Source organism: Hipposideros armiger, unplaced genomic scaffold (genome assembly GCF_001890085.2).
Source record: "Hipposideros armiger isolate ML-2016 unplaced genomic scaffold, ASM189008v1 scaffold_491, whole genome shotgun sequence".
Classification (NCBI taxonomy): domain Eukaryota; kingdom Metazoa; phylum Chordata; class Mammalia; order Chiroptera; family Hipposideridae; genus Hipposideros; species Hipposideros armiger.
Window position 1 is genome coordinate 752,010 of NW_017731841.1, and position 16,771 is coordinate 768,780.

The 16,771-nt window shown below is 39.1% G+C and overlaps 1 protein-coding gene across 1 annotated transcript in view; it reads left to right on the plus strand.

Moving 5' to 3' along the window:
- Positions 1-16,771, plus strand: part of CLASP1 (cytoplasmic linker associated protein 1) — a 285,385-nt gene that overhangs the window by 154,169 nt on the left and 114,445 nt on the right. The window contains exons 15-21 of the mRNA XM_019667264.1: positions 234-293; positions 2,155-2,232; positions 3,767-3,934; positions 4,527-4,576; positions 5,339-5,509; positions 7,316-7,363; positions 7,857-7,880. Coding sequence (XP_019522809.1) covers positions 234-293; positions 2,155-2,232; positions 3,767-3,934; positions 4,527-4,576; positions 5,339-5,509; positions 7,316-7,363; positions 7,857-7,880 — 599 coding nt within the window. The remainder of the gene's footprint in view (positions 1-233; positions 294-2,154; positions 2,233-3,766; positions 3,935-4,526; positions 4,577-5,338; positions 5,510-7,315; positions 7,364-7,856; positions 7,881-16,771) is intronic.

Sequence of the window (16,771 nt, forward strand, 5' to 3'; positions counted from 1 at the left end):
ATATTTTTGATTTTTTTTTTCTCACCAGCATAAATGCTTAATTTTTTATTTGCTTTGGTTTTCAAACAATTCTGATTCCATCTTTATGTTCCATTTTCTAAATCATAAAAATTAGAAAACATTTACCCATTTTATAATAAAAATTCGTGTTGGGTCATTTAAGAAAAAAGCTTGTATTTTCACTAACATACAAATTACTAAGTTACATAATTTTTTTTCTTTACCACTTTCAGACGCTGCTTTGAATTTTTAGATTTACTTTTACAAGAATGGCAAACACATTCCCTGGAACGGTGAGCATCTGATTGGCTATTTTTCCCTTTGAATTGAATCTTGAGATTTAATGCCTCAGTGAATGGGCCAACTCACTTTCTGTCAGAAATGAAGGAATCTACACATTTGTTTGCATGATTACTTTCGTTATTTCTACTGATGGGAGGCACATACTATGGGTAGAGGCCTTTAGTGAATTTCAATGGTTGAAATATTAGTGGGCCTAGAGATGTGGGCAGATGTGCACTATGACAGCTACAAATCTAGGTTAACTCCTTATTGACTCTGATCCTGCAGCGTGATGTTTCTGCCAGTTCCAATGAGGTGAATGTTTAAATCTGTTGTTAGTGGGCAGAGTGTAACTCTTATGTCCTTCAAGGAATTTCACTTGTTTGAAAGTTCCCTTTTTTATCCTTCTGTATCAGAAAGTCAGCAGTTTCCTCTTTATTCAGATTGGTGTATGGTTTCACATTATTATAACACAGAGGATTATGACAGAATCCTTGAAGAAGCATGCCTCCTAATTTTGAGATTCCTTTATTGCCATTTTTAGTTCCTGTCAATTTTGGTGCTTGTTATTCTTTCTGAGTTAAATTTGGAGAAATAGATGATGTGTGCCACCCATTTTTTAATGGTATATCATATAGTTTGTGAAGAACTTTAGAGCATATTAAACATTTTATTAGCATGGAATTTTAATACTTAAGTACTCCTGGGAGTCCCACCCCGTACTGCAGTGGTCAGAGATGAAACAAAGCCAAGCCTCCCAGAGGGAGAATTTCATCTGAAAGTACAATACTTTGAATCTAGAAGATAGTTGCACTTTTTTTTCCAATACTTTCTTTTTCTTCAATCTCTTGGGTATTATATCCTTTCAATTTAGTGGCATTTTGGGGGTTTGGAAGTAGAGAGTAGGAGGAGGGATTTAATATAGCGACTGGAGAGGAAGAACAGAAAAGCATGAAGAACTCAGATGTAGGGAGCCTCATGTGTTCCTTCACCTCCTAGCTCAGAGTCTGCCGCTTGGCACGTGCTCCCTAAATATTTAATGAATGGATGAAGGAGTGAGGTGAAGACTTTGAGTGGGCTGGTAAAATTGGTAACTAGTCTTTGTTCTGTGAAACTGTTTGTCCCAGTCATTTCTCTTTTTCTAAAACTGTTAAATATTCATAGTGAGACAGTTTAATGATTTCTTCTCAGGGACAACACAACTAAAGAGAACACCTTTTTATAAAATGGTTCCGTAATTTTATACAGTTGTTCATGATACATAGGGGAGCTTGAAACAACATTCTATGTAATTATAGGAATGTGATGCAGATAGCCTCTTTAGTGTTGAGATTATTATTATCTCATTAAAATTTTGATAGAAACTAGTTCTGACTATGGAAAAATAGGCTTTTGTTGATTTGGCTCTTCAAAGATTGAGCTAAATAAGAATGGCTTAGGCCGGCCGAGTGGCTCAGTTGGTTAAGAGCTCACTCAAGAGTGTGAGCTCTGAGCAACAGCGGTTCGATGCATGGCCCAAGCTGAGCTGCCGCTGAGCTGCCAACAGGTGGCAGGATGGCTCAGCTAAAAAAAAAAAAAAAAAAAAATAGAATGGCCTTAAAAAAATTAGCTGTAACTAAAAAAAAAAAAACCACACCAGAATCACATCAGTGTAGGGCTCTCCGGGTACCTAGGCCAGGTGGCGGTGGGTGGAGCACTGAGAAGGGGAAGGTCTGCAGAGAGTGTTCTGGGTTTCTACGCGGCGTGTTAGCTGACTCGCTTGACACACAGTCTCTGAGTTCCATGTTGCCATTTTGAAGTTATTTCTCACACTTGTTTCCATCCACATAAAACATGGTAACGATTGTTACTACTTTCTTTTCTAAATTTCAGACACATATCAGTATTAGCCGAAACAATAAAGAAGGGAATACATGATGCCGATTCTGAAGCAAGGATAGAAGCCAGAAAGTAAGTGCTTATTTGTACACCACTGTTTTTATTAACTACTTTATTTCTCAGACGCATTTTCTAGATTGCCTTATTAAAAACACATTAAGTTACCTGAATATTTTTTACTTTTGTTAATCATGATTTACAAATATGACCCCGAAAGGTCATTTCAAAATATTTCTGTAGCTTTTTGGTTAGAAGGTAGTTCAGTGCCCAGGCCTGAAAGAGCAATTGTATTACTTAACTATAACTAGGACTGAGGTAGACAACAGAAGGCCCGTTTTTAGATTTATGAGACATTAGTACTCCACGAATCATAAAAGCACTGTCAGTGCATTCTCTTATTCATTAAGTCCTGTTAAAAGCCGAGACGTAATCTGAAGCGACCTTGATTTACTGTGAAGAACCAAGACCAGGGGTGTCTTTCCCTGTGACCGTATCTTGTAAGCATCCGGTGGTGGTTTGGGAGTGAATCACAGTGAGGGGAGGTGGACTGAGTTGATATGCAGATTATCAGCAGATTATCACCGTGGTCACTTGCTGTTGGCCGTCTCATGTTTGAGGCGCGTTTGCCATTCTGAGCGGTTGCGCTCAGCCATGTGGCCATGGCTTGTAGATTCAGTACCTCCCGGCAGTGACTTTGCCATCATGACTCTGAACACCGGAAGCTCCGTGCCAAGATTTCCTCTCGGGCAGCGCGTAGATGAGCACTGCCAGCTTTGCAGCTGTGGTGGTTTTTCTGTGCTTCTGTAGTTGACCAGCTCTCCTTGACACAGGCTAAAATCTGTTCTTACTAGCTTGGAGTAGGATTGCTTTACTTAGCTGCATGAAGACATTTCGATCAAGTGCTTGCTGCTCTTTGCTCTGTCAGTTATATTTCCCTGGTTTCTGGGATTTTGGAAGGACCTCACTATGACCCCAAAGTGCTGACCACAACCTCACCTGGGGTGGTTCCTGCCAAAATAAGAGACGTAATTCATAGTTGCTAAAACTGTTAGCCATGGATTTGTGAATGATCTACTATTTAAGGTTTTTATTCTTGGGCTGTATTCCCGCCTCCTCCAATTTTTCTAGTTCTTAAGTCATAATGTCATACAGACTTCAAGTAGCTCTGAGCACCTTTCCATTTTCTTTTGTGCGTATTATCTAAGTTTTACATACTTCGAATCAATGAGTGTCAAACCGCGATGACAAAAGCTACCATTAATGAGTCCCTCCCCTGTTTTAGGTAGAGTTCTCATGTTTTAGCTCCATCTTCCTAAGGCTTTCCAGTCTTCTTGCAAGTTAGGCCCTTTAATTTTCATGTTATAAATGAGGCTGAGATTCAGAGGAGTTAAGTACTGTTCCCAGTGTCAATAATCCAGTACGTTGTAAGGTCAGGATGCACACCAGGCCTCCCTCGTCCACAGTCTCTTCCTTATACCATTGCTGCTACTAGGAGCAGGTAAACTGAGGACTCGAGTCCTGGGGAATGTCACATGGTGTACTCCAGAGCTCAGCGAAATATCTGTTGTGATCCACTGACTATAATGGAGTGGTGTGTTTTTTTGAGGTGTTACTGGGGCTTCCATAGTCACTTCAGCAGAGAGGCGGAGCACTTATACCACACCTTGGAGTCTTCCTACCAGAAGGCTCTGCAGTCCCATCTGAAGAACTCAGACAGCATCGTGTCTTTGCCGCAATCGGATCGCTCATCTTCTAGCTCTCAAGAGAGTCTGAAGTAAGGAATTATGAGTGTGAGATTTTATACTTAAAAATTTGCTGCATGACAACACAAATTCTAGCTCTGTCTTTTACATATATGTATGTGCCTGTTACAATTCCCACTTACTTCAGATGGGCTCTGGGACTAGGTAAGGTGCTGTGGGAATGGTAAGATACAAGTGGCCGTGGTCTCTGCCATAAGGAGCTTTTAGTTAAATTTATATGGCAATCCAATTGTACAGTTCTGGAGTGATATAAGTGAATTATTCAAAATGTCTTCTAAGGGCATATACGTATTAACTTGGAGACAAGTTTGGAAAGGGAGGGCTTCAAAACCTGGGACTTAATGTATTGATTGTCATCTTCACTTCTAATATTTGTCTCTAGCTGTGACTTCTTTCTGTGTGTTTGGAAGACAGTTGAAAATATAATGTTAAAGCTTTTCTGAAATTGGGGGTTTATAAGATTGTGGCCCAAATTACCTGAGAAAGTCTCAAAACCCTGAAATAATTCTTCATTTTAATAATTTCCATTTATAGATTGTACTTGTATTAATGCAGATCAAGTGCACATTTGATAATAAATAGGTTGTATGCCTTTACTTTCAGTCGGCCACTCTCTGCCAAAAGAAGTTCTACTGCAAGTACCACCTCTAGAGGTAAGAATAACAGTGTGGAGATGGTTGTACACCAGAGGCCTCTGTGACTAACCCCTGGTGGGCAGTACTGCTCCCAGAGGCTGCTCTCAGCGCCGCCTCAGGCCTGCAGGGTATGCTTCTCTGCTCTGCGTTTCGACTGTCTCAGCAGAGCCCCACTTTGCCAGGGACCATTAGCTGTGGGGAAGACATGGTTAGGATGACGTAGGCAGGCAGAAATTGGGCTCTGGCACCTTTCCTCAGGCATCTCCCTCCAGCATGTGGATATTGCCACAAATAGGCAGTTCCTTCGCTCTGGTCACTGGTGAGAAAGTAAAGACAGTCTGTGATGCTTTGAGCAGCAGCAGCGCGGTGGCTGTCAGAGATGGGAGAGGCGAGTGTTTCCTGAAGTGGGGTTGTGGGGGGGCCATCCAGGTCAGAGTGCACACTTTGCCACATCATGAGGAAACTGGCCAGACCTGAACAATTTTCATTGTTTCACTTCTCACATTAACCAGAAATAGGGTCCCTTTCTTTGGGGTTTTATAATCTTTGATTATAAGAAGACAAATGTAATAGGTATGTATCGTTGTAGTCACTTTTTATTTCCTCAGCATTGGCTGAACTCTGTCTTCAGTGACCAGGAGAAACTGTTGGCCAGTGCTGTGGGCTCCAGCCTTTGTTAAAACGTGATATTTGTTATAAAGAAATGCAAAACTTGTTTTAACAATATATGTATACGATTCTAGTGTAGTCCTTACTAATGTTTCTTCTTTTACCACTAAGCTTCTACCATTAGTACCAAATCTGCGTCAACAACTGGGTCCCTGCAGCGGTCTCGAAGTGACATCGACGTGAACGCAGCAGCCAATGCCAAATCCAAAGCCTCCTCAGCGTCGGGTGCCACGCCTTTCAGCTCAGCAGCGGCCCTGCCTCCAGGGTCATATGCATCCTTAGGTAACCACTCCCACCCCTTTCCCCCCAACGTCCTGCTGTTTGAGGTGACACTGACCTCTGCGCAAATTTATGTGTTTAGCTAATTAGAAAAATCCCTAATGGAAGAAATTCTCACTGTGGAAGGGCTGTTTAAGTAACCCGGTGCACTTACTGTAGGTTAGCAGCCCCCTCTTTGCTTATTCGGAAGCACCATCGTTTTTAGTGCCCAGAAGGTACACTGGTGCTCCCAGGGTGCGTGGCCCAAGTGTCCTTCCCTTACTTCCACTCCCCTCCTCCATGGCCGCCCAGCCAGCGCCTGAACCCCCTCCCGTATTGCCAGAGCTAGGTGTTCTCCCTTCCTGACACTGGTGGGAGCAGAGCCAGAGTGGTTTAGTGAGGAAATCACCAGAGGGAGTCATGTAGTTATTAGAGATGCTCTAATCTGAGACGATAGCTAGAGAAGGAGATGTGTGGGAGGAGGAGGACAGGATGAGAATGGGAATGTGGGGGATGTACTAACCACCATACCCATCTTGTACAGAAGAGGTGTCCTTCCCCGTGGGACCTTGGGAAGGGCATGCATGTACTCTAACGATGGCCCAAAAGACTTAAAAAAAAAATTATTTGCAAGGGTTAATAGCTCACAGAGTGCTAGGTCAGTTTCTCAGTTTTTCAGCAGACACTGAACACCTGCTGTATGTAAGGCTGATAATTTATTTCATTTTATTTTTGTTAGATCAAAGTTGTCCAAAGCTGAAATCTGGGGACTTAGCTGGATCAGTTTTATTTTGGATTTTACAGAAATGAATACAATGTAAACTTCATGAAACACTGAGACTGGAGTACTTATGTGGCTTACATACTAATTCCAAAATCACTCTTCAACAAATGTTCTAAAAACGTTTTGCCCATGGAGGGCATCGGGAAAGAATACGAAGGGAAGATACTGGGCCTGTTGCTTACTAGCTTGGTACCCTTGAGCAGGCCACAGAATCTTTGAGTCTGTTTTCTCTCCCTATAAATTAGTTGTAATAATAGCTACCTAACCCAGATAGGTGATAGAGATAAATGAAATTATATGAAAGGGAGAGAAACTGATTATGATAGGAACATTATTAATTTGCAAGGTCCATGTTCTGGACCGTTTGTTAAATCAGTCTTGTTTTCTCTAGGGAAATACCTCATATATGGGTACATTCAGACTGGGAAGAAACCCAACAGGAGTTCTCCTTCTCTGTCATTTAACTGTTGTAGCATTACATAGATGTTTTTATGATATTATGTTGCTGTGAAGTCAGAACTCCTGTCCTATGGTGAAGCAGTTCTGTTAATTTTACTTCAGTTTAAGTACTACTTACCTGTGTTTCAATACATTTAACCCATCTTGAATATAATTAATATTTGTTTTATTTCTAGAAAACCTGAGTAAAAAGCATCATTTAGAGTACTCGGTAGCCTTTGTTTTCTGTGCATATTTGAGCTATTTTGGTATGGACCATGTAGATGTCCCTCAGTCCTAGTAAAAGCACCCGGGTCTTTTGGTCTCAAGATGTAGAACTGACCTTTTAGAAGCACTGATGATACCTTTTCAGCCCAGCATTAGTTCCTCAGTAATAAAACTGGAGTATTCCCATTCTCTTATCTTTTTCCTGACTGCTAGACCTCTAGTTTTCCTTATGTCCAAAACAACGAAAAACAATGGCAGAAAACCACCCTGAAGTATAACATAATTCCACTGAGAAGTTGTCACAGTTACTACTTAGGTTGATACTTTCCGTCTGTGTGGAAGTGTAGCATTAAAGCTGATGATCCTTTTCGAACTTCTAGAGTCCAGACACATGAGGGAAGATGTGGAGTCCATAGGCCTTGACTCAGGTACCACGCTGTGGAGCTTTGCTGCTGACGTGTAGCTGGCATAGGCCTTGCTAGAGCTAGCTAGCTTCTTTCAACTCTACCTGCCTCCACCCTTTGAGTGACTTTATAGTTTAGCTTTTAGTTCTGCGTGTCCCCTACCCACCCCTTCTGCTGGTACTTTGTTCCAAAAAAAAAAAAAAAAGGAACTCTTAAGAGGATGAGGGTTACCTAAAAGAAAAAACAGCAATCGCTGTCAACCGAGACTCCGTCCTGGACCGCCCTTTTTGTGTTGTTTTCCAAAGACAAAAGCACAAGATGCTAAACTAATTTCAAGATAAGGCACTTTTACTTGCTTCAGATTCTGCTTTGCTGTTGAACGTGTTTACCTTTTAATTTTATTTTAAATTGTACTTTTGCTTTTTTAGTAGCTAATAACATTCTGCTTTTTAAGTTTTTTTTAATGTTACTAACTGTTCCCTGTTATCCCTCCCTTTGTTTTTTAATTTGCTTAAAGATGGTACTGCCACTAAAGCGGAGGGTAAGCAGTTTGTTTCTGTGATAGAGGTGTGTCTCCGTCTCACTGGTCCTCTGTCTTCACCGAGTGCTGCCTCCTGCTCACTTGTGTCACTGAGGTCCCCGCATGCAACTTTGCACGCTCCTCCCCCCACTCCTCATTCTGTTTCCACTGGACTTGTGCCTCACCTCTACCGGAATCCTCTTCCCTTTCTTGTTCAGTCGTTGTTCTTGTGAATTTTGGCACTTAAGTATGTATATGTGGTTTTCAACTCTAGCCCACGCGGGGAAGGAGAATTGATGTGACATTGTGCTGCTGTCGGCCTGGCTGCTTGTCTCGGAGTTTAGTGCTCCTGAAGTACCACCTTAGCTTTTATTTCCTTCTCTCTACTTTTGTGCTTTTGTGGGCCTCTCAGGACTTGCTTTTCTGTTTTGAAAATAAATTTCAGTATCAATTATTCAGGTTAAAGGCTGGTAAAGGTTTTCTATCAGGTAATTTACAGAAATTAAAAAAAAAAATCTCCCTAAAGCTACTACTAAATTACACAATACCATTTTTATTTGTATCACTGACACATACTCCATTCGTTCATTTACTCTCATTCACTCATCAGCCATGTATTAGATGCCTTCTATGTGCTGTGTTCTCTACTACACACAATGATAGAATGGTAAAAGGAGTACACATACCAAATCCACTTGGATTTGTTTTTATGCCGTTCTCAAGAGGGTCCTCCTGATTTTGCATTGTCTTTTGCATTTTAGACATAGCTGTTCCAGTGTACAGGTGTTTGATTAGCACCTGGTAAACAAAGTCATCCTTTGCAAAGTCTCTAGATAGAAAGCATGATAATGTTTCACGTATTGAAATTTATCTACCTCATCTGTTCAAGAGAGTGGCTTAGACCTCCCAACCCTCAGGATAATGATTTAACGATTAGGAACTGTGGTTTACTTCTGTATATTGTTTAGCCACTCTCAAAGACTAGCCTGCAAAGCAGACTGGGTTTTGCCTTGATGTGTGTAGTTCACAGTACTTTAATCCATATTCTACCTTCTAAGGAACTCAGAAAGGAAAATTAGGAATGGCATTTTGTTTTTAAGATGAACATAGCCCCAAGATTGGTGTTCTTCAAACTTAACATAAAAATTACCTGGATGCTTGCTAAAGGAACAGTCCCATGTCCTCCCCTGAAAATTCTGTTTAAGTTTGGAAGGAGCAGGGGAATCTGAATTTTCTACAAGCTCTACTGGTGATTCTTAGGGTTGGAGAAGTTTGTGAAATGAGAAGTTTCCACAAATGAAAACTGGACAAGAAACCTGAGACATGGTGACCTCATTTGTGATAGTAGAAGACTGAGGCAGGGTGTGATTTTCATTTTTTTAGCTGATCTGAGTAATTTTATATTTCTCCTTCCCAAAGAAACCATCCTAAGTATTTCCTCAGCCAAGATGGAAGGGAAGTGTGGGGGGTGAGATCCAGTAGTGTAGATGGAATGGAAAGTGAAGACATTATGTAGGAAATTATATTTTTTTCCAGCATGCCCTGATTTCATATGCTTATGTAACAGAATTGAAATCAGCCTGTTAGTCTGGCCAGCACTAGGAATTTTTCACTTTTTTTCCTTCTGATCAATTTTCTTTTTTACCAGTCCAGAGTGAGGTCAGAAGTCTGCCCCCTTGATTATTATGGAAAATACTGAACAAAAGTCTCTGGTTCTCTTTCTGGCCGGGAAGTGGGAGAATGACCTGTGGACCCTTAATTGTATAGAGTTCAGAGTCAGACGGAAGAGAAGTTTCTTGAGGGGAGCCCAGTGAGCCTTGGTCTCTGCATCCTAGGGCTGTGGGGGCTGTTGCAGTACTGACCAGTGAGAGCCTTGAGCCCTGGGTGACGAGGAGAGGGAAAGGAGAGACAGCTCTGGTAGACATGCAAACTCCAACGAGTCTAGGCTGTCATTTCCCTGTTTGTTGCAGCAGTGAAACTTGGCAGTGATGCTTAGAAAAGCCACAGATGGTTATTAGAAAGAGGCAGCGATAAATAACATGTAGTGTCTTGTCATGAGTTTCCTATCTGAGTTTTTGCAATCATTATGGGCCTTTTAAAAATTCTGTTAATAAGCCTGCTAAATATTTTACTGTCTAGCTCCTGTGACAAGAAGAGATAGGTACTGTCATTATTAGGAGGAAAAGAGATGATTTTTGAATCAGTACGTGCATGCTCTAAATTCAGAATTCAGACAATACATTTGAATTCTGGCAAATTAATTATTATAGTAATTGAGAAAAATATATATTTTGGGGGAGTTATTTATCATACACATCAAGTAGCCTTTCTAACATTTATGACTAATCAGAAAAATATTTTTTGTGAAGAACTGAAAGCTCAACTTTTGGACAAAAGTTTACTTCCAGGTTATCTTTTAGTGTGTTATTTATGTTCAGTAATTTTGGGGATTTGGAAGAAGGAAGCATTTCTGTTGTCTGTTATGCTGCTCATGAAAAAGTTGATGACTAGATGTTGAAGTTGTATGGCAAATGAATGCACTCTCATCTAATACTTTATTTGTAGCTACCATGTTTAGGAAATGCATTATTCATATTTTTCCCAAAATAAATAATTTTAAAAGAAGAGTTACAATGCTTGAATGATCTGTGGGAACTGATTCAACTGATAGGTTCAGAGAATAGATAATCATATGTTATTAAGTGTAGTCAAAGACCGTGCTTAACTCTTAGTGATTTTAGGATTACATAATAAAAACTATGCAGCCTTGTCTGCTCTTCAGGAAAAACAACTTAAATTATAGTTCAGTTTTACTGGGAAATACAACATTTGGTATTGCTATATATTTATCCAAGAACTCTAAATTTTAAGTGATTAGCTTTGTTTACACAGTGAAAAAATATGTATGTCTGTATGTAGAAATAAAAGAGTGTTAAGCTTTTACTTTTTTTTTTTTTAAAGATTTTATTGGGGAATTGGGGAGGGTAACAGTGCTGGGGAATCGGGGGAAGAAGAACAGACAAGTTGCTGACCTTGTGTTCTTCAGTCTAGTTGTGGAGGACGTTGTTGCTTCTCTGGCCCATGTTGGTATTATCATTGTGCTCTTCCCAGGTGAGGCAGATCGGTTGCGAGTCACTGGACAGCGGCTCTTGGCAGCTCACGCTGGCTGCCGGCCACTCACAGTAGCTTACAGGAGCCCACTTGCAGCTCCACTGCAGCCTATGCCGTCGGACTCATGGCAGCCCAGCTCCAGGTTGAGCTGTTGTTCACCATCTAAGCTGTAGAGGGCGCAGCATCACTGGCCCTCATGTGGGATCCTGCTGCTCAGAGCTGACGTCCCAACCAACTTCTAACCAACGCGCGCCACTCGGCCGGCCCAGTTTTGCTTTTACTTTTATCTTTAAAACATATGAGGAAAGCTGTCCTTTTTGGGGAGTACTTGTAGGTAGTAAAATTTACAACTGATCCATTTCCCAAATTTAATTTTGATTCTGTCAAAAATGCTACTTTCGAGTAGAGGTTGGTTTAACTGTGCCCCCAAGCAGTGAGTCATAAAATAGATATGTCTGCCCAGATGTTCCAATGTGACGAGAGTTGAGACTTACCTAGGAGACCTTTTGATTTTTATAACCTCTAAATTGAGAATTGGCTGAAATTTTGAAACATGTGGGGGACAACAAACTCTAGTGATAGGAGACTATGTGGGGATTTTTTAATCGTCTTAGGCTAAACTGAGTATGGGAAAGCCATGCCTGCAAATTAAACTGGACACAGGTTTAATTATCCATTTTGAGGGCTTTTCTGGAAGAAGGGCAACATGATTAAAAAAAAATTCTTCGACAGTGCTATTAAAAAGCCACGTGATGCGGATTTTCTTTTTTTTTTTTATTCCATGAAATTCAAAGATGGCACTCCTCTTAAAATTCTGTTTTCCTCTGGGTCTGCGTTTCTCTGGGAGGTAGGCTTGTTTGTTGATGCGCTTGTTCCTCCCTGCAGACTTCTTTTCTGTTGTATAATTCTCTGATATCTTTTATTTCTATTTCTCTTAATTATTGTGACCATTTTCTTTGCACATCTTCTTTCTCTGTCATAACACAATATAAATAAATATGAATATGTCATTAACAAGTCATAATACCAAACTGAAGTATATGTTTACTGTTTGTTGCATTTATTGAGTATGCATTTGTTTTTTCCTAAAGACCACAGATTTATTTTATCCCATCTCCGTAAAACATATTACAGGCACTTTTCGTAATATCGCCTAATAGAATTTTTTAAAAAACCCACTTATTCCTATAAAAGAAATATGTATCTTAGTATAACACAATAGAGGCCCTTTAAACTCGCGCCCCACCCTCAACAACAACAACAACAACAACAAAAAGGATTTTAAGGGCCCCTTGAGGACTTAGTTACTAGTATAGGTCCCCAGGACAGACTTGAAACAAGCCCTTGAACTCACCCCAGGTAAGAGTTACAAGTTGGCATTAAGCCAGCTTTGTCAAGGTGCTTATATATCCATGAAAAAGTGGACTAGGGGAAAAAAAATTCTTTATCTTCAAATTGACAAGATCTCTCTCGACTTTGTCCTGGGCGGAGAAAGAAAACCGATCTTCCTAAACCAAGTTCTCTTGTTATGAAGTTGTAGTTTCACTTTTCCTTATCTGTGTGTCTGGGAACCCCCAAGCTGATGAATTAAAGTGGTCTGCATTTGTAGCCCCCCAGGGTGCCTGACAGAACAAACATTGAACTTTTACAGAGGAAGCCACTCTCAAATCTGGTTCCTCAAGGTTCCCACAGATGAAAATATGCCAAATCTCCTATTCGTAGTCCAAAATTACATCTATAGTGAGTTAGAGGCAGCAGAGATAAAGAAAAACATAATCCTTTAAGACTTTGAGGACATTTTATATAATATAAAATAACTATATTTAAAAGTTTAAAAGAAATAAATAACTTGCCTTTCTAGCACAGTGAAGAATTTAATAGTCTGAACGATCTTCCCAATTGAAAACAAACCATTGATCTGGAATAAAAGCTGGTAAACCCTCACGTCTTCAAAAGCTAGGCAAAAGCAGTCGCCTAGTATGGGAGGGCCAAACCTGGCTTGCCCCCTGAGGATTTTGGCTGCCTCCTGGAGACCTGGGGCATTTGCTGTGATGAGTGATCAGGACATGGAGGATAGGAAGTAAACCGGAACCCACCCATGACCTGCATTTAACTCTGCTAAACTGAAGAGGACAAGAGGGAATTCTGCCCATCTTAACCTTGTTACTGGGTAGAGAGGGAAGTAATCTCCCCTGTTAATTTTCAACTATATATTGGCCCTTCATGCAGGATTTTGGTCAGAATTTACCCTGCCTTTGTGGTCTGAAAAGCCCAAATAGATAAATTAATTTAAAGTAGCTATGGAGTACTTGTGTCCACTGAACACAAGCAGAAACAAACATATGAGGCTTGACAATTAAGTTCGTAAACTTGTTGCTAACCTTTTTTGATATCAAGGAATTATTCATTATGAATTCATTCCAACTGGATAAACAGTTAACCAAGTTTACTCTTTAGAAGTGCTGAAAAGGCTGCACGAAAGTGTTAGACGAAAACAACCTGAACTTTTCGCCAACAATTCATGGCTCTTGCATCACGACGTGCACCAGCTCACACAGCACTGTCTGTGAGGGAGTTTTTAGCCAGTAAACAAATAACTATATTGGAACACCCTCCCTACTCTCCTGATCTCACCCCCCAATGACTTCTTTCTTTACCCGAAGATAAAGGAAATATTGAAAGGAAGACATTTTGATGAAATTCAGGATATGAAGGGTAATACAATGACAGCTCTGATGGCCATTCCAGAAAAAGAGTTCCAAAATTGTTTTGAAGGGTGGATTAGGCGTTGGTGTTGGTGCATAGCTTTCCAAGGGGAGTACTTTGAAGGTGACCATAGTGATATTCAGCAATGAAGTATGTAGCATTTTTTCTAGGATGAGTTCGCAAACTTAATTGTTCGTCCTTTGTAGATCCTCTTTGGAAGAATTCAACTTCAACTAGATCTTAAAAAAATTCCCATAAAGTTCCAAGAAAAGTACAGTTGACCCTTAAACAATGCCAATCTCCCGTGGAGTCGAAAATCTGTGTGTAAATTTTGACTCCCCAAAAACTTAACTGCAGTTGGCCTTTTTGCATCTGTGTATTCAACTACCTGGATCGAAAACAGTATTTTTGATTTGCCTTAGTAATTTGCAGATGTGGAAGGCTGACTGTATTAATAGCTTACTGTTGACCTGAAGTCTTAGGAATAACATAAACAGTCAATTAACACATATTTTGTATGTTACATATATTATCTACTGTATTCTTACAATAAAGTTAGAGAAAAATATTATTAAGGAAATAATAAGGAAGAGAAAATACATTTACTGTATTGAAAAAAGAAATTCATGTATAAGTAGTCCCACTCAGTTCAAACCCATGTTGTTTAAGAGTCAACTGTAATCATTTTATTGTCTTATATTTAAAGAAATGGAAAGAAATTTGGGAAAGGCAGCAAGGGAGTAAGAGAATGACCAAGAATGACCAAGCTGGTTTTGAAAAAGAACAAGTGAAACTTCTAAAAATGGAAGTATAATAAATATTAAATTTAAAAACTCATTGGGTAAATTTGAGCAGCAAAATCAATGTAGCTAAAGAGAGAACTCAGGGCCTTTTGAGCTTCCTTTGCTCGGCCCACTCCAAACTTTTTGGAGTGTACTTTCTTTTCTAATAATGGCCCTTGAGCCATTCTGTACTGTTTGGGCCTGCTTCTGTTTCTTTGAAATGTATTTTTTCTTCTAATAAACTCCTTTTCTGCAACTTAAAAAAAAAAGAGAGAGGAGAGGAAGAGAGAGAACTCGGGAATTTAAGAGGAAAAATTGTTTTTAGAGTATAGTATGGAAGGATAGAGTTGGAAAATATGGTAGAGATGTTAAGCACATCTAATTGGAATTTAAGAAGAAAATGGGGCAGACACAATATTTGAAGAGTTAGTGGTTGAGAATTTTCCAGAATTGTTGAAAGACGCTAAACCACAGATTCAGAAAACCCAGTAAATCCCAAGCAACACAAAAAGAAATCCACAGTTAAACAGTGAAATTGCAGAACACCAAAGATTGAAAAAAAATATTAGAAGCAGCCAGAGGGAAAAAGAGACTGCCCACAAATAAAAGCCAGAGTTTAAATATAAATAAAACTGGGAAGTCTGAGTAAGATTGATGGAGCATACCAGTGTCCATGTCCTGTTTCTGATTTTGTACAATAGTTTTTTAAAGTACTACCATTGAGAGAAACTGGGTAAAGTGCATACAGCATCTCTGTGTATTATATCTTACAATTATGTTCAAGTCTACATTTATCTCAAAAAGTTTAATTTAAAAACAGGGGGCCCTTAAACTACACCATCTCCCTAAAGGTGTGATTTAACAGAACTGGTGTTTTTAATATTATTTTAATCTGTAAGACTGTTACCTTAACGACAGTAAAACTATTTGTATTAAGACAAAAAAAGGAAAATGGAAAATCAAGACAAAAGGCATGCATATAAGGATGGTAAAAATAAGCTCAAATGAGCTAAACTTTGCAGTTAAAATAGAAAGAATGTTACACTTGAGTTTAAAAAACGATACAGCTATGTGATATTTAAAGGGACAAATTAAAATATACAATAGAGTAAAAGACGAAAGATGAGAAATATAAAAGAAAACTGTTGAAGATTTATTAATAACAGACCCCCCAAAAGGCAAAAAGCTTTACTAGAGATAAGATTTCTATATAATAATAAAAAATTCAATAAATCACAAAGATGTACTAGTCGTACAAATTTAAAGACCTAATAAAAATAACATAAAAATATCTTAAGTATTTCTAAAGTCACCTTTATAGCGAGTGATATATAAAAATAGAAATTTCTGAATAAGTAGTATACTAATATAGTTCAAAACTTAGAAAATGTAGAGATATACAGTTAAAAGTTTCTCCCATGCTTGTCTTTCATTTATCTAGTTGTCACCTCTTTCCTCCAACCTAAATATGTTATCGCTTTTAGTTTCATTTTTATACAGAATTTCTTTGCATATAGAAGCAATATAAAAATTGTGTTTCCTCCCTTTTTAATTTAAAAAACTAAATAGCATATTTATACACATGCTTCTGCATCTTGATTAGTTTCACTTAATATATCATAAGATTCTTCTATATTAGTTTAAAGAACCTCCTCATTCCTTATTGCCACTTGACTGCATTCCACTATATGGATTAACCTTAACCAACCAGTCCCACATTGGTGGACATTTGGATTGTTCCCAGAATTGTGCTGTTACGAACAATGCTGCTATGAATAATTTTTTATATACATCATTTTGCATGGGTGCAAGTATATTGGTAGGATAAATTACCCGAAGTGGAATGGTTGGATTAAAAAATACATGCAATTATTATTATGATAGATAATTGCTGAATAGGCCTCTCTAGGGGCTGTACTAATTTTCACTCCCACGAGCAATGAAGGAAGAGTACCCGTTTCCTACGTGCCAGAATATTAGCAAATTCTGATTTGTACCAGTCTGATAGGTGATAAATGGCATTCTTAATGTCATTTTAATTTGTGAGTGAGGCTGAATACTATTTCATACATGTAAGAGCCATTTCTATTTTCTGTTAACTGTCCTTTTCTAGCCTTTGTCCATTCTTTATTGGGTTGTGGCAGTGGTGTGTTGGAACTGGCCTGAACTAGTTCATGAGAGCCAATTTTAAGTTTCCAGGAGTTTTGTAAGCTGGTTGACATATCAATAGCCTGAAATTGACCATGGTGGGAATGTTTATAGCAGGGAAATTGCAAAACACCACAAATCAGCAGGATTTCTCCACTCCCCCCC